This window comes from Dermacentor albipictus, chromosome 1, assembly GCF_038994185.2.
Source record: "Dermacentor albipictus isolate Rhodes 1998 colony chromosome 1, USDA_Dalb.pri_finalv2, whole genome shotgun sequence".
Taxonomy (NCBI): Eukaryota; Metazoa; Arthropoda; class Arachnida; order Ixodida; family Ixodidae; genus Dermacentor; species Dermacentor albipictus.
The window spans coordinates 506557743-506576454 of NC_091821.1; the positions used below are offsets into that span (position 1 = coordinate 506557743).

Genomic DNA, 18712 nt, shown 5'->3' on the forward strand with positions numbered 1-18712 from the left:
CCCACATTCTCTGGGGATGTATGTATATAGCAAGCCCTGACCTCAGCTCAGCTAGGTGGGAGGCGGCCCTCCGCAACCCACTCCTGGCTGAGCAACGTTGGGCTGTCCACCAGGCCCACGATGCGGCTGGCAGGCTAGGCCTGTCGGTCCCGACGGGGGAGCGGCCCGCGACGTGTTAATACGCGTTCTGCAGGACTGTAAAATAAGAGTTACTCAATCAATCAATCAATGGTTGCTTCCCACTGCATTCGCATTGACTAATATTTCACATTTCATTTCTTCTAGATTCTATTCAGTTTATTAACATAACGTAACGTCGTTGTTATTATTTGTCCTTGCTTCAGCCCTTTACTTTTTGCATGTTTGTAGCCCTGTTATTATGCTCTATAAGTAAACCAATTGACTCGGTATGCTATCCTGTTTTAGAATAGTTGACCTTATTTTAGTTCTTGCCTTTATATTGTCGCAAAAATCTTCTTGCATGTACATGAGTTCTAAAATTATGGTTTTGTTATGATTTGCACGAATAGGGACACAAACCACGTCAAGCCTGACAAATGACATTTTGTTTGCGTTCATCAGAGCGTATATTTCATATTTAAATAAAGTGGATTGGTCGAAGTGAAAGAAGCAGTTTTCACTGGCATTTATTTGGCACAAGAAAGGCCAGCAGGCCGATTGTGACAGAGAGCAGAGTGTCGCATCTCGGGCGCCCGCCACCGGCACACAGGACATCGTCAGCAACGATATCTTCAAGCTGGCGAATGCCCCTAATATCTGGCTTCTCTGCACACCTCTGCTGGCGGCTGACGTCATTCAATGCGCACTGTCGAAAGACGTCCGTCAAAAGGCTGCGATCGCTGTGAAAACATACACAAGGCAGATAGATATCAGTAAACACCGCTATTCGTTTAAAAACAAACATGAATAATTCAGTCTCCGTCACACACTTTATATACCAAGCATTTGGCAACAATGGCGATGCCCGCCACATTCCCCGAGCCCGCAGTTGCAAAGTGCCTGTGCGGTTCGGCGACCGTCACCGTTAGCTATTCTCTAGAGTGCAAGAGTCGCCATCCTGCATCCTACTGCGATCGATGAAGAGAGAACTCCACGGTAGCCCCGCGTTTCAACGAAGCGACGCGCGCTGGCAATTACACCCTTGGTCCGGACGGTATCCTCAAGAGGCGTGCTGCTTTGAACCCGACACCATTTCTGAGCCGTTTGTACCGGTGAGATGAGCGTCGAATCTGAGTTGTGTATCCTAACCAATTGCCGATACACTCCCGATTTTCGGCTCAAGCTGTAAAACAACATTGTAGTGCATCACAACTGACCAAATGCATTGCGTCGCCAAAAAAAGAAAAAGATTAACGCGTCTTATGTGAAAAATTAGAGCTGCGGTTGCGGAGCTTTTCCTCGAAGCCGATAAAACTACATCCGCGCAAATAACGAGCACTGTGCCTCCTCCGTTCGCGTTGGATTGTTGCTGCGCGAATGTAAAGCGTAACTGCTCGAGTCAGGCCACAACGGGCCACGAGTTGATTGGCTCTGTGTTCGCCGCCACGAGTGTAATTTTCGCATGATTGCGCGTGTTTTCTCTCAGTCGCGTTCCGTGCACTGCTTTTGTGCTTCAAGCGTTCCCATAAATACTCAGGGTTTCGCTGTTTACAGAGACTCCAGCTTCGCGCGCAGCGCGATAACGTTAGCAACCATGCATACAAACGCGCGATTAGGGAACTATGTATCGCCGCGTCCTAATGCCACAGCCAGAAACAAAGCGTACACGGTAAATAAATGCTAACTGCAAGTACGGACGACGAACGCACAAGCGGTTCAACAGCGCGTAGCTTGACGAAGCAGAGGCAGCTTGAGATCAGAGAGGACGGCCCTTGTCTATTTCTATGCACCGTGGGTGAGCTGCTGTAATGATATGTGGATTGATGTGCACTGATGTCATACCAGCTCTTCCATTTCTTCTGATATGGCAAACACTGAGGCCTTTTTGTGCAGCGCGAATAGGGATAAGGGACACAGAATAACGAGAACAAGCGCTTACTGCCAACTGAAACTTCATTGTCCCATACAAGACTTCAAATGAAAAAAAAAACACCGAAGGAAAAAAGCAACATAAAAAACAAATGATGCCTTTACAGCTCACCGGTGGCGTTGGCGTAGTATAAAAATTCCAACTCCCTTCGCAATAAGGCCAGGGAGGCTTTACTTATGCCTGGAAATCCTTCACGTGCCTTTCTAGCCGATTCCAGCTGACGCCATCACGACCAGACTTTGGCAGCAGAGACAGTGGTGTGCACACGTTTTCACAAGAATCCATTGCATTTTCCAGAGCGTAACACCGTGGGATAACGATAACTGTCAAGCACTGCTGAACGGGCGCGGAAACCACCATCTCATCGACGCATGCGAAAGAAAACGACGACTGACCACAAGCGACGACTGGCGGACGAGGCCTCAACTGGTCATGGCGTCTGGTCCTCATATATCCGGCACCGCCCCACGGGTCGGCACTTTGGCAGCAGCGACAGTGGTGTGCGCACGTTTTCACAAGCATCCATTGCATTTTCCAGAGCGTAACACCGTGGGATAACGATAACTGTCAAGCACTGCTGAACGGGTGCGGAGTGAGTGAGTGAGTGAGTGAGTGAGTGAGTGAGTGAGTGAGTGAGTGAGTGAGTGAGTGAGTGAGTGAGTGAGTGAGTGAGTGAGTGAGTGAGTGAGTGAGTGAGTGAGTGAGTGAGTGAGTGAGTGAGTGAGTGAGTGAGTGAGTGAGTGAGTGAGTGAGTGAGTGAGTGAGTGAGTGAGTGAGTGAGTGAGTGAGTGAGTGAGTGAGTGAGTGAGTGAGTGAGTGAGTGAGTGAGTGAGTGAATAAACAGTGAGTGAGTGAGTGAGTGAATAAACTTTTATTTGGTCCAGCAAAGCGCGATAAAACGCGCACCTGGCTAATCCCACGACGGGACTGACAGATCTAGTCTGCCGGCCCGATCGCGGGCGCGCTGGACGGCCAGGATTTAATCCTCAAAGACGGGACTTCGCAGGAGGGCGTCCCACTCTTCCTTTGTGAACTTCGGGCCCAGCGACCCGCACTCCCAGAGCATATCAGACAACGTAGCTACCTCACCACAGGCCACGCAAGAACAATTGGTATAAATCTCTGGATATATGCTATTAAGGGACGCCGGATTTGGGTACGAGTTCGTTTGCAGAAGTCTTAGTGTGACCGCCTGCGGCCTGCTTAACTTGGAGTGAGGCGGGGGGAAAACCCTTCTCTCTAAGTAGAAGAATTTAGTTATTTCGTTGTGTGTGAGAGGAGCGTCTCGGTGTCCGGGGAGAGAGTCGCCCGACCCGAGGGCAGCGCGGTCGGTAAAGCCACGCGCAGCCTCGTGGGCAGACTCGTTGAGGTTCAGAGGAACCCCCTCAATCGCCCCGACGTGTGCAGGGAACCAAAAAATCGAGTGCATGGAGGTGTTGCCATGTTTGGCGCCTTTCAGAATTTGAACTACCTGCCGGGCTACCCGGCCTTTCTGGAATGCCCTGATGGCGGCTTTCGAATCGCTATACAACCTGTCTCTCCGACCATCTTGCATGGCGAGTGCAATGACCACTTGCTCGGCCACCTCTGGGTTCGTCGTCAGGACGGAAGCACAGTTGATAACTTTGCCCAGCGTGTCAACGACGGAAACCGCAAAAGCCTTGCCGTCTCGGTATGCAGCTGCGTCCACGAAGCTTGCTGCGATTTTGTCCCTGTTTACTTGCTTTAGCATATTCAATGCTCTTGCCTTGCGACGACCTGCGTTGTGGACGGGATGAACGTTGCGGGGCAAAGGGGCGACCACGATCTTCTCCCCTATTTCTCTGGGGATTTGGGTGTCTTCAGCCAAGTTCTTGGTTGGTGCAAGTCCGATCTCCTCGAGGATGCGGGTGCGGAAACCACTATCTCATCGACGCATGCGAAAGAAAACGACGACTGACCGCAAGCGACGACTGGCGGACGAGGCATCAACTGGTCACGGCGTCTGGTCCTCATACATCCGGCACCGCCCCACGGGTCGGCACTTTGGCAGCAGCGACAGTGGTGTGCGCACGTTTTCACAAGCATCCATTGCATTTTCCAGAGCGTAACACCGTGGGATAACGATAACTCTCAAGCACTGCTGAACGGGTGCGGAAACCACTATCTCATCGACGCATGCGAAAGAAAACGACGACTGACCGCAAGCGACGACTGGCGGACGAGGCCTCAACTGGTCATGGCGTCTGGTCCTCGTATATCCGGCACCGCCCCACGGGTCGGCACTTTGGCAGCAGCGACAGTGGTGTACGCACGTTTTTGCAAGTATCCATTGCATTTTCCAGGTTGGTGCACATGTCTGCATTGATCTGACATAGCTAGTATAACACTTACCCGCTGTCGCTGCTGCCCTGTGCCCTTTCTTTTGTATGCTTGTTGTACCTATCATGTCAAAAGAGTTCGCAAAGCTGTTGCAAGATTTTAAAGAAGAAAGGAGAGCCGAGTGGAAAAGCACAAAGGATGCTGTCGAACGAAGCATGCGCACAGACGAGCGAAAGATGCATGCGGAATTCGAAGAAATAAAATCTAGCTTCAATTCTGTTAGCTCAAGCCTCGATGATGCGAGCCGTCGACTTGACTTTGTTCTCAACGAGAACAAAGGAATTAAGAAGGAAAATGAGGCTCTCAAACTCAGGATCCAGGCTCTCGAAAAAGATGTTGCTGACTGTCAAATAAGCATGCTAAAATTGGAGCAATACTCGCGCAATCGAAATATTGAAATTAAGGGAATAGTAAAAGCAGGTGATGAGAACTTTGCACCGCTCCTGACGAAAGTTGGTGAAGCTATCGGAGAACCCATATTAGCCTGTGGCGTCGATATGTGCCACAGGGTGCAGACTAAAGATAAAGATAAACCGAATATAATTGTCCAGTTTCAACGACGGGAAAAGCGTGACAGGGTTCTCAACGTCACTCGAAAAAAGAAGATAACGAACACTGCCATCGGATTGCAAAACGGCGCTCCAATCTATATAAATGAGCACTTGTGCCCGGCAATGAAAGGAATCCTGGGGATGGCAATTCCCCCAAAGCACGAAAACGGTTGGAAGTTCGTTTGGACAAGGAATGGGAACATCTTTGCACGTCGTACGGAGACGTCACCTATCATTGCTATCTGTCGCGAAAGTGATGTGGAAAAGATTAGCAGCACCTCACAGTTGTAGTGTTGGAACCATACGATGATGCCTATTCGCAATGTTATGTCGGCGAGTTATATCGCCCCTGAGGACATTCAACACGTTGTGAAATCGAGGAAAAATGGTATTAAATTGTTCAAAGTTATGCACTTAAGCGCACGGTCACTTCAGCGAAAAAAAGAAGATATCACTTTGCTGTTGGAATCATGTGGTATAAATTTTGACCTTTTAATGTTCACAGAAACGTGGTATACAGAGGTTAGAGGGGGTGGCGTTGCCATTCTAACAACTCTTGAGTTCTCTGAAGTAATTGAAGAATACAGCCTTATCACAAAAAACTACGAAACCTTATGTATGAAAAAGGGTACAAATGTATTCGCCGTTCTGTATCGCCCTCCTAGCGGTTCTATGGCTGATTTCCTAACATTTTTTTATCGTCTTTTGTCACATGCAAATGCTATGAATTATATGCTTACTGTCGGTGGGGATTTTAATATAGATGTCTTGAATAACGCAGTTACAAGTAATGAATATTTATCAGTGCTTGAGTGCAACTCTTTTGAAAATGTCATTACTATGCCAACACGAGTTACTGAGTCAACAATGTCATTGCTGGACATGTTCGTTACCAATTCTATAACAGAAGAAAGCATTTCAGGGGTACTAAGTTGCGACATAAGCGATCACTTGCCTATATTTATTTTCCTGAAAACGCACACCAACCCGGCCTACGTGAAACAAGAAGAATTCATGTACCCCTCAGTGACACCTGCAACATTGGAGCACTTTAGACACCGTATCAAGCAATTACATTGGAATGATATTTTGGCCGATGGAGATGCAAACAACTCGTGTAATAACTTTGTAACAACATTTAAAGAACTTTACTTTGAATCGTTTCCTCTCAAAACATATCACAGACCAAACAAATCTCGGAAACCATGGATAACAAACTATCTAAAGTGACAGATAAACCATAAAAATAAACTTTACCAGCAGTTCGTTAAAACACGTAATGCGGACTTATGGACTGAATACAAGACTGTTAGAAATAAGTTGAATAAAGAAAAGGAAACGGCAAAACGGACTACTACTACCACATATTCGATCCACAACGTCCAGAGCGATGTAATGCCATGTGGAACAAACTAAATGAAGTACTGAATAAAGGAGCCACTCCCACTAAAATCGAAAATCTGGAAATAGACGGAAAAACGTTAAACAGAACTGAGCTTGCAGAACAAATCAATGATTTCTTCGTGAAAATAGGAAATGCCAGCCACTGCGCACAAACAACCGGCATAAATCCGATACCAAACACGCTTTTTCTTAAACCAACTTCCATTTCTGAAGTAATTACACTATTCAGTAGAATAAAGAAAAGTCGCAGCTGGGATTCTGATGGCATATAAAGGCGACCATTAAAGTATGTATTAGATATCATAGCGGAAGTACTAACACATATCTACAACTTGGTGTTATCAGCAGGTATTTTTCCAACGCTCATGCAACTAGCAAAAGTTACCGCAATATACAAAACAGGAGACAAAAACAAGTTAGGCAATTATCGCCGAATATCCACACTCCCCATTTTCTCGAAATGCCTTGAAAAAATAATAAACGATAGAATTGATATCTTCTCTGGAAAGTACGATCTTATCACTGAATGTCAGTATGGTTTCAGACAAAAACGTTCAACTGAGAGCGCTCTATTAGCCCAAAAAGAAATCGTATTAAACAATATCGAAAACAGGTTTTTGACACTTGCATTATATTTGGACTTCAGTAAGGCGTTTGATCGCGTAAGTCATGAATTATTATTAAATAAATTAAGATGCTATGGATTTATAGGAATCTCGCTCAAACTTGTTCAGTCGTATTTGAGTGCGCGGTCTCAGTACGTTGAAATAAATGGCTTTAAATCACGCACACAACCAATTAAAGTCGTGGTGCCACAAAGCAGCATTCTAGGGCCTGTATTATTTCTATATTACATCAATGACATAATCAACATCGACGAAGATTGCAAATTTATAATGTATGCTGATGATTGCACACTATTTTTTACTGGAAGAAAGTTAGGTACTCTCGAGGCACTAGCAGCAAACACATGTTATAAGCTTCGCGATTGGTGCACTAAAAACAATTTAATTCTAAAAGAAACAAAAACAAAATGTGTCCTTTTTCGAGCCCTTGGCACATCTCTACATTTACCTCCCCATATTACCCTAGGCCCATACAAAATTTCAGTAACCAAATCAATTAAGACGCTTGGAGTAATTCTTAATGAACATGTATTCTGGAATGAGCAAATAGATCAGATTTGCTTAAAGCTGAGGCGCGTGGTTGGCGCTTTAAATCGTTGTCGGTCGGTCGGTCGGACAACACTGCTCAGTGTTGCCAGTCAAATTTCGACCTTTGCGGTACTCTGAAATTTTTTCCAGTGACTATGACGTCACGCCAGACTGAGAGACTGGGCCCCAGCTCGTGGCATCGATGGTGGAGGCGAAGCCTTGCGCACCGCTGCTGCGGCGCTACCGAGAGAGGGCGCTCGTTGGTGTGACGTCACGCCAGACCAAGAGATGGGGCCCTAGCTCGCGGCATTGATGGTGGAGGCTAAGCCTTGCGCGCCGCTGCTGCGGCGCTACCGAGAGAGGGCGCTCGCTGGTGTGACGTCACGCTAGGAGGATAAATGGGGCTACAGGTCGGCTCCTCGCAGTGGTCGGCGCGCTGCATTTTGCTATGCCGTGTGATGTATAGCAATAAGTTTAACAAAGGGCAACCATGTCCACACCATCAGCCGAACCAAGGCGCCGCCAAGGGTATTGCTTTCGCAATCTTCCAGGCTTAACCAAGCTAAGCCTTCAGCCAATTTTTTTCTGCATGCTTTGAGCTTGCTCCTGTTTTTTATTTGCTGCTTTTTCGCATTTAGGCAGTAATTGGGTGGTTTCCTTTTTCTTTCCGTTCTTTTTGTTTGCCTCGTATTTCGGGTGCGCGGGTGTGCTTCGTGCACATTTGTTTTTGCAGGATGGTTAGAGGGTCGTTTCGTGCCACCTGCTCCAACACGTGCAGCCGGGTGGGAAGTTGAGTGTTTATAGTCTTTAAATGGTAGCTTGGAAGTGGCAAGACAAATAGCTATTAGTGGTTATACTGTGCGTGTTTTGGTAGGAAAGTGAGAGCGTGGCCGCGTAGTGGAGCTTGTGCGAAAGCGTGTCATATCTTCGGTCTCCGCGGCATTGATTGTTTTGGAAACAATGGTGAGAGTTGCTTTGCGACATTTTGAGGATTTGGATCCTGCGCGTATCGGTCTTTGCTAAAAGGCACGCGCTCTGCATTGATATAGTATTATAGTATTTGCATCAGTAGTAGCATTTTTATAATATTGTAGTATTTGCAAAAAGCCGTGCAATACATGGCGAGAAAGACGCCAACGCAAGCAGTGCACGGGGGAGCCCCTTAAGGCAGATGAGGAGACGGATGAGAATGGAGAGGGCATCGAATCAACCGGCACACAATGTGATGTCGATACTAGGCTGTAGAAAATGGAGGCTTTCCAGGAAGAGCATCTCAAACAGGTGCAAGAGCTCAAAACTCAGCTAAACAGGGAGCTTGATGCACGGAAGGTAGTCGAAAAGAGACTTGAAGCAGCCGAGGAAAAGCTGTACAGGGGCGCCATTGTGAACGAAAATGTGCTTGACAATGGAACGCAGACCCCCGACGTGACAGGCGAGGGGGAAATCAGCGAAATACGTGGAACGCATGCAGGGTGATGAAGGGTTCGCTGGAAAGAGCGGCACCTACCTTGACGCCGCCACGCGGATAAAGCAGGAGCCCAGGGGAAAATGCCCCTTGTCGAGTCCGAAGCACGCGGAAAAGTACAAAGGGAAGCAGGGCGAGGTAGGAGAGAGTGAAAGGGTGATTATCGCTGGTGACTCAAACCTGGCTGGGTGCTCAAAAGCAATTATGGAGAGGGTGAAAGGCGTCAAAAGAGTGGTGGTAGGGACATTTCCAGGGCGGACACTGGGTTCTGTTATGGAGCGAGCATAAGAAAAGCTCGCGGAAAATGCCCACGTGCGCAACCTTGTCATAGTAGCAAGTTGGCTAAATGACGTCGTAAACCGGAAAGAGCCAGGTCTAGCTCAGCACTTGGCGAAGGGGGTGGACGACTTGCGCGACCTATCCCCTCAGGTGCAGATCGTGGTGTGCACGGTGCCGGAGGTGCCTGTACGTGACAGTCACCTACAAAGAGCCGTAGTGGCTGCTAATGAGACAATATGGAAAATTAGCCGAGAGAAAGGCTTCGAGGTTGTCGAAGTAGACAGGGAAGTGAGAAGTTGTGGTGGTTTTAAACGAGACGGGATCCCCTTCAATTACAGGTTGGCACGAAAAGTGGGCTGGCGACTTGGTGGTTGCGCTGTTGCTCTTTAGGGGCCCCGCGGGTGCTCAGGAGGGCAGAGTAGATAGCAATGAAGAAGGTCCCCTGGGGGAACATCAGAAGAGCATCGCTGTCGAAAACAGAAAAGGGAGGAAAGCAAGAAAAAGAGCTCGTCATGCAATCGGCTAAATAAACATGCAGGGCGGCAGAAGAAAGTAAAAGTGGGCAGAGATTGAGGAGCAGTTACACAGAGAACAAATAGAGGTGTATTCGGTTACAGAAACGCACCCTAAAGACTCAGAAGAGCCGCCAGTTATTGAGAATTATGTTTGGGAAGAGTGCAACACAACTAAGTCGGAAAGAAAGGGAGGGGGTGTCGGAATGCTTATCCTTGAGGGAGTCAAATGGAAAAGAGTAAATTTACAATGTCAAGAGAATCTTTGGTTATCAGCTACAATGAGGAAGGAAACTTGGCTGGGCGTTACGTATGTGTGGACCGGTAAAAGATTGCCCAGAGAAGAATAAAGAGTTAGTAGAATGCATAGGCGCTGATATTAAGTGTTTTGGGAATGGTGCTAATATTCTCCTATTAGGGGACATGAATGCCGACACGATTTAGACGGCTATACCGACAATAACGGGAAGTCAATGCTAGACCTTTGTGAGCAACATAACTGAGTTATAGTGAACACAATGCCTTAGTGTTCAGGGCCGATCACGTGGGAAGTGGGAAACCGGCAATCAACCATTTATTACTGTCTGATGACAGAAGGAATTCATGATAAGTTGAGAGAAATGGTTATTGATGAGGAAGGGCATAGCAGCATAGGGAGTGACCATAAACGCATCATTTTGAAAATTGGATATGTAGTTCGGAAAGAGAACAAGAAGTGCAAAATGGCCAGTCCAAATTTGAACGCTGAACAAATAACAAATATAGTCACTAGAGTCGAGGAAGGACTTGGCAAACGGCTAAATAAAGAGTGGGAATATATTAAGATTCTAAGTTTAATAACGACAGAAATACGGAAAGACAAACAACATATACGTTGGAAGCGAAAGAAGAAACGGAAAAGCTGGTAGAATAGAGAGATACGAGATATATATTGTCACGTGGTAGTGACGGTGAAGAAAGAACACAGTAGCAGTACTGTGAAAGACAAAACTAGCTTTTATTGGGCGAACCTGTGCCCACAAAACAGGATACACTTAAAGCACAACGATAGCGGCGAACACAGTCAGCGATCGTCGAAAATCTGATCAGCGGGTCAAGCGCGTCGGCTTTTATAGATCAGTCGTCGAATGTTCCAGATTAACTGATGGGACCCGCGTGTCTTCCACAAAGTTCTACACAATTCGTGTCACGCGATGAAATCTGATAACACAAGGTTCGGCGACAACAGACACGCGGATAGAAGCGTCGATAACTTTCCAGAAACGTCGGATACATGCAGGCGCGTCCCTCGCTCTGCGATTACAGTTGTTAAGCGGCGAAACGTGGTTGCCCGGTAAAGATAAGTACATGTGTCAATACCCCCCTCTTAAATAGCATCGAACCGATGCTACATACAAGCGAAATAAAAACACCCGTAGCAAAGAAAACAACAACAAAAAATAAGGAATTTCGTCAGCGTCCGTAAAAGGGTTTAAGGCGCACCACGTGGGCCACTTCAGATCGTGCGCGGCGCCGTTGTGAATGCGAAATGCCGTCTGGCACGACCTCATAGTCCAGAGCACCAATACGTCGGATGACCTTGTAGGGTCCGAAATAGCGTCGGAGTAGTTTCTCACTGAGTCCTCGTCGGCGTATCGGTGTCCAAACCCAAACACGGTCGCCGGGCTGGTACTCAACAAAGCGTCGTCGGAGGTAGTGTCGGCTGTCGGTCCTCTGTTGGTTCTTGATCCGTAGGCGGGCGAGCTGTCGGGCTTCTTCGGCGCGCTGGAGATAGCTAGCGACGTCAACATTCTCTTCGTCAGTGACGTGGGGCAGCATGGCGTCGAGCGTCGTCGTCGGGTTCCTGCCGTAAACCAGCTTAAACGGCGTGATCTGTGTTGTTTCTTGCACCGCCGTGTTGTAAGCAAATGTTACGTACGGCAGGACGGCATCCCAGGTCTTGTGTTCGACGTCGACGTACATCGCTAGCATGTCGGCGAGGGTCTTATTCAGCCGCTCCGTAAGGCCATTCGCCTGCGGGTGGTAGGCCGTGGTCCTCCTATGCCTTGTCTGACTGTATTTCAGAATGGCTTGGGTGAGCTCCGCTGTAAAGGCCGTTCCTCTGTCGGTGATGAGGACTTCTGGGGCGCCATGTTGAAGCAGGATGTTTTCGACAAAAAATTTCGCCACTTCGGCTGCACTACCTTTCGGTAGTGCTTTAGTTTCAGCGAAGCGGGTGAGGTAGTCTGTCGCCACGACGATCCACTTATTTCCGGTTGTTGACGTCGGAAAGGGTCCCAGCAAGTCCATCCCGATCTGCTGGAATGGTCGGCAAGGAGGCTCGATTGGCTGTAGTAATCCGGCTGGCCTTGTCGGCGGTGTCTTACGTCGCTGACAGTCTCGGCATGTTCTGACATAATGGGCGACGTCGGCGGTCAGGCGCGGCCAATAATACTTTTGTTGTATCCTCGAGAGTGTCCGGGAAAAACCGATGTGTCCAGCGGTCGGATCGTCATGTAGGGCGTGCAACACTTCTGGACGAAGTCCTGACGGGACAACAAGAAGGTAGTTGGCGCGGACTGGTGAAAAGTTCTTCTTCACGAGGAGATTGTTTTGAAGCGTGAAGGAAGATAGTCCGCGCTTAAATGCCCTGGGGACAACGTCGGTGTGCCCTTCCAAATATTCCACCAGGCCTTTTAGCTCCGGGTCTGCCCGTTGCTGCTCAGCGAAGTCTTCTGCGCTTATCATGCCAAGGAAGGCGTCGTCATCTTCGTCATCTTGCGGCGGCGGGTCAATGGGGGCACGTGATAGGCAATCGGCATCGGAGTGTTTTCGTCCGGACTTGTAGGTTACAGTGATGTCGTATTCTTGTAGTCTGAGGCTCCACCGCGCCAGTCGTCCTGAAGGATCCTTTACACTCGCTAGCCAACACAAAGCGTGATGGTCACTGACGACTTTGAATGGCCTGCCATAAAGATAAGGGCGAAATTTAGCTGTAGCCCAAACGATGGCGAGGCATTCCTTTTCGGTCGTAGAATAGTTGCCTTCCGCTTTTGACAGCGACCTGCTAGCGTAAGATATCACCTGTTCGACTCCGTTTTTCCTCTGGACTAGAACGGCACCGAGGCCTAGGCTACTGGCGTCAGTATGGATTTCTGTATCGGCGTACTCGTCGAAGTGCGCAAGTACCGGCGGCGACTGCATGCGTCGTTTGAGTTCTTCAAATGCGTCGGCCTGCGGCGTTTCCCACTTGAACTCAACATCACATTTAGTTAGACGTGTCAACGGCTCGGCGATGCGTGAAAAGTCCTTGACAAAGCGCCTGTAGTAGGCACACATGCCAAGGAATCTACGCACTGCCTTCTTGTCGGTGGGCTGCGGGAACTTTGCGATGGCAGCTGTTTTCTGCGGGTCGGGGCGTACTCCGGATTTACTGATGACGTGGCCTAGGAACAGAAGCTCGTCGTAAGCGAAGCGGCATTTTTCTGGCTTTAGAGTGAGCCCTGATGACTTGATGGCCTCTAGTACTGTGGCAAGCCGCCTAAGGTGATCGTCGAAATTTCCGGCGAATACAACGACGTCATCCAAGTAAACGAGACAGGTCTGCCATTTCAATCCCGCTAAAACCGTGTCCATCACGCGCTGGAACGTTGCAGGCGCCGAGCACAGTCCAAATGGCATAACCTTGAACTCGTAGAGGCCGTCTGGGGTGATGAAGGCGGTCTTTTCGCGATCTCTTTCGTCGACTTCTATTTGCCAATAGCCAGACTTGAGGTCCATCGAGGAGAAGTACTTAGCGTAGCAAAGCCGATCCAATGCGTCGTCTATCCGTGGAAGGGGGTACACGTCCTTCTTCGTGATCTTGTTCAGACGACGATAATCGACGCAGAAACGTAGGGTTCCGTCCTTTTTCTTCACCAGGACAACAGGGGATGCCCACGGGCTTTTCGACGGCTGGATGATGTCGTCGCGCAGCATTTCGTCGACTTGTTCTCTTATAGCTTCGCGTTCTCGCGGCGAAACTCGGTAAGGGCTTTGCCGGAGTGGTTGAGCGTACTCCTCGGTGATTATGCGATGCTTGGCGACTGGTGTTTGTCGAATCCTCGATGTCGTCGAAAAGCAGTCTTTGTATCGTCGGAGCAGACTTCTGAGCTGCTGTTGCTTAATCACTGGGAGACTTGGATTAATGTCGTAGTCTGGTTCGGGAACCGTGGTCGTCGGGGTAGATGTGGCGGAATCCGAGAGGACAAACTCATTACTGGTTTCCACAATTTCCTCGATGTACGCGATCGTCGTGCCCTTGTTGATGTGCATGAACTCCGGGCTGAAGTTTGTCAGCAACACTTCAGTTTTCCCTCCATGCAGTCGAGCGATCCCTCTTGCGACGCAAATTTCACGGTCTAGCAGGAGGCGTTGGTCGCCTTCGATGACACCTTCTACGTCAGCGGGTATTTCGGTGCCGACCGAAATAACAATGCTGGAGCGGGGCGGGATGCTCACTTGGTCTTCGAGCACACTCAAGGCGTGGTGACTACGAGGGCTCTCCGGCGGTATCGCTTGATCTTCCGACAGCGTTATTGACTTCGACTTCAGGTTGATGACTGCGCCGTGTTGGTTCAGGAAGTCCATACCGAGAATGACGTCTCGAGAACACTGTTGGTGGATAACGAAGGTGGCAGTGTAAGTCCGGTCATGAATGGTTATCCTTGCCGTGCAGATTCCAGTCGGCGTAATCAGATGTCCTCCAGCGGTGCGAATTTGAGGGCCTTCCCATGCAGTCTTAACCTTCTTCAACTGGACGGCGATGTGTCCACTCATGACGGAGTAATCAGCCCCTGTGTCGACTAAGGCAGTGACTGCGTGGCCGTCGAGAAGCACGTCGAGGTCGGTTGTTCTTTGTCTGGCATTGCAGTTAGGTCTTGGCGTTGGATCACGGCTGCGTCGTGTTGAACTGAGGTTGGAACGTCGCGTCGTCAAGTCGTCTTTCGTCGGTGTAGTTTTGGCTTCCAGACTTCGTCGGGACGGCGGCGTGTCGTTATGTCGTCGAGATGGTCTCTTCGTCGTCTTCGTCGGCGGCGGAGGATCTTCGTCAGTTCGACGAACAGCAACCGCACCTCCATCGGTTGCTGCTTTTAGTTTTCCGGGTATGGGCTCGCAGAGCGGCCCCGGGCTGGGCCAGTGTATGGACGGCGCTGCGGCGACAGGTAGCGGCCTGGTGACGGCGAACGGGACGGTCGTCGAGAGTTCCACTGAGTGGCGGCTAGGTAATCGGCAATGTCACGTGGGCGCTCCCCAAGCTGTGGACGCGGCGCGTTCACGGCGAACCCTCTCAGTCCCATGTCGCGGTATGGGCATCGGCGGTACACATGGCCGGCTTCTCCGCAGTGATAGCAGAGCGGGCGGTGGTCGGGGGCTCGCCAAATGTCCGTCTTCCTCGCGTAGGTGCGCTGGGCGACGTATTGGCGCGCTGGCTGCGGCGGCGGCGGCGGACGACGGAATTGCGGCGTTGCAGGACCCTGGCGCGGTCGCGCAGGGGGGCCTTGACAGCGGGCGACGGCGGCGGCGTAGGTCATTGCCTCCGGCTGCGGCGATTCTGGTTCCACCTCGGGAACTCCAAGAGATCGGTGCACCTCTTCTTTCACGATGTCGGCGATCGAGGCCACTTGAGGCTGCGACGAAGGCAAGACCTTGCGCAGTTCTTCGCGCACAATGGCCCTGATGGTCTCGCGCAGATCGTCTCTGGCCAGTGATTGAATTCCTGCGTAGTGGGTAGAGCTCGTACGGCGGTTGAATTGCCGGTTCCGCATTTCGAGTGTCTTCTCAATGCTGGTTGCCTCGCGAAAGAACTCTTCTACGGTCTTCGGTGGGCTTCGTACCATTGCGCCGAAAAGTTCTTCCTTCACACCACGCATGAGAAGGCGGACTTTCTTCTCTTCGGGCATATGCGGGTCGGCGTGGCGGAAGAGACGTTTCATTTCTTCCGTGAAGATAGCAACGTTCTCGTTCGGTAGCTGCACTCGGGCGTCCAGCATGGCTTCGGCCCTTTCCTTGCGCACGACGCTCGTAAAGGTGCGCAGGAAGCCGCTACGGAAGAGGTCCCATGACGGTAAGGTCGACTCCCGGTTCTCAAACCACGTTCTGGCGGCGTCTTCTAAGGCGAAGTAGACATGCCGCAGCTTGTCGTCGGAGTCCCAGTTGTTGAATGTCGCGATTCGCTCGTAGGTCTCCAGCCAGGATTCCGGGTCTTCAGTCGCTGCTCCATGGAAGGTCGGTGCGTCCCGGGGTTGTTGTAAGATAACGGGGGACGCTGGGGCAGCCATTGAGGTTGTCTTGACCACGATCTTCTTTGTCGCCTCAGGTAGAAGTCCGTGCTCTGGGGGCAGTCCTTGCAGTCTGCGGCAAGCACGCTGGTCTTCTGCGGTGTCGGTTTTGTCCTCGGGCTTCGGGCTTGGATCGCGGCTTTGCGGGGGCGTTCGGTACATGAACGCACTAGCACCTCCACCAGATGTCACGTGGTAGTGACGGTGAAGAAAGAACACAGTAGCAGTACTGTGAAAGACAAAACTAGCTTTTATTGGGCGAACCTGTGCCCACAAAACAGGATACACTTAAAGCACAACGATAGCGGCGAACACAGTCGGCGATCGTCGAAAATCTGATCAGTGGGTCAAGCGCGTCGGCTTTTATAGATCAGTCGTCGAATGTTCCAGATTAACTGATGGGACCCGCGTGTCTTCCACAAAGTTCTACACAATTCGTGTCACGCGATGAAATCTGATAACACAAGGTTCGGCGACAACAGACACGCGGATAGAAGCGTCGATAACTTTCCAGAAACGTCGGATACATGCAGGCGCGTCCCTCGCTCTGCGATTACAGTTGTTAAGCGGCGAAACGTGGTTGCCCGGTAAAGATAAGTACACGTGTCAATATATCAAAACGTTTATTTAAAAGAAAAAAAATTTATCCGACGATTACGATACTCCCTAATGCGAAATTTGAGCGCAGCTCTATATGTGTTTCCATTTCGCGATATTTTGAAGCAAAGAATTTGAGAGAGACATGTAGCAGAGTCGGTAATGGTCGAAAATCTGATCTGCGGATCAAGCGAGCCGGCGTTTATACATGACTCGTCAAAGGTTCCAGTGTGATCGCTGGTGCCGCATGGCTTCCAGAAAGTACTATACAATTCGCATAGCGCATACAATCAGATTAAAAAACAATCTCACACAATAACAACCAAAACAAGCGCGAACGAGACCGACCCAACAGAACCAAACAGGCGCGGGCGAGAGCTTTGGCGCGAGCAGACGATAGTACGAAACGAGCGGATCGGCTGAGACCAAACACGAGTGCGCATCGAGCCGTAAAGAGGGTCCGCATGACACCAGCATCGCGCGCGCACGTCACTGAAGGGGCCGCTCTCATTGGTCTCCGCCATTCGCGGCTCGCGTCCTTCGTCTCCCACTCCAGCGAAGGGGGGCGGAGCTGGTTACGAGGCCGACAACGCCGACGACGACGCGAAACCCAGGAACGGACGCCAAAGAGCTGCGCTCTAAAATGCAGAAAGCAAGTGGGTGGAGCCCCTAGTCCAGGGCCCCACTGGCTTGAGCGGTCCACCGTGCTTGGTCGAGGAGTGCTAGTTGCATCTCCCGATCCTCGCTGGCGAGCCAAGTCTCCCACTGCTCCCTTCCGGAAAGTTTGCCGACTATTTTAGGTGTATTAATTTTGGGTGGCCTGTTCTGGCAGTCTCACGTAATGTGGGCGAGAGTTGGCCGGCCTCCGCACCAAGGACAGCGAACGCTGTACAGCGTTGGGTGAACGGCATTCTTCAAATAAAGGTTTGGAAATGTGTGCGTCTGTATTCGGCGCCAGTCATAAGAGTCCTGCCTGGATAGGTCAGGGTGTGGTGGACTGTACTTTCTTCGCTCGTGCCGCTGGTGCTCAAGGATGTCTCGTGGTAAAAAGGGGTTTTCGTCAGAGTGGTCGACCGCTCGGTTGACAAAAGCACGAGCTGCGCCGTCCGCTCTCTCATTGCCCTCGAGTCCTGCATGACCCGGGCACAAGATGATCATTTGTTTCTGCGTTAGGTTGGATCCTAATAGGTGAGTGGTGCTGTGTGGTAGCCTCCCGGTGAGGAATAGTCTACATGCGACTTGGGAATCTGTAAGAGTTATCGACGATTGTCCCAGAGCGTCCTTAGTTTTAATAGCTAGCGCGATGGCTGAAGCTTCTGCGGTATTCGCAGATGCAACTCTAGCCGTGGCGCAAGTCACAAGCCCTTGATTTGTGGCCGCTCCTACCACTGCGAGGGCGGATTTGTAAGCACCACATCGAGCGACATCTGTGTAGACTGTATCCGGGTTTCCACCGAATCGCTGCATTACCTTTTGAGCTCGAGCACTTCTACGTCCCCGGTGTTATTTTGGATTCATGTTCTTAGAGATTGGGGCTACTATGATTCTTTCACGAAGGACTCTGGGCAGAGATTCGAGTTCTTCTCCCGCATACTGTGGACGAGTAGGGTAACCCACGCGGTAAAGTAATTTTCTGCCAGAGGAGGTTAAGCTAAGCCTCTCCCGTTGAGATATGAGCGTCGCTGCCCGTAGCTACTCGTAGTTATTGTGAATTCCGAGGGCCAGCAGGCGTTCAGTAGAGGTTCCCTGGGGTAGGCCGAGAGCCGCTTTGTACTACGTTCTAATCAACACATCTAGGGCCTTTAGTTCTGTTTTCGTGGGGTCCTGGAAAGGGAGGCTATATGTGAGACGACCTAGCACAAAAGCCTGAACGAGGCGGTTCGTCTCTGTTTCCTTGAAACCTTTTCGGTGATAAGTTATTCTACGGATCATACGGGAGATCTGTTTCACCGTAGTCCTAAGGGTTTTAATGGTGTGGTCTACTCGTTTGTTGCTTTGCAGCCACAGTCCGAGGACTCGCATTTTATGGACCTCCTTTAT

At 50.1% G+C, this 18712-nt stretch overlaps 1 protein-coding gene across 4 annotated transcripts in view; it reads right to left on the reverse strand.

The window, feature by feature from the left end:
• Positions 1-616: 616 nt before the first annotated feature.
• The window catches only part of LOC135907589 (uncharacterized), a 71952-nt gene continuing 53856 nt past the window's right edge, over positions 617-18712 (reverse strand). For all 4 annotated transcript variants that reach the window (XM_065439272.1, XM_065439270.1, XM_065439273.1 and 1 more), the window contains exon 6: positions 617-860. In XM_065439272.1, coding sequence (XP_065295344.1) covers positions 638-860 — 223 coding nt within the window. In that variant the 3' untranslated portion in view covers positions 617-637. The remainder of the gene's footprint in view (positions 861-18712) is intronic.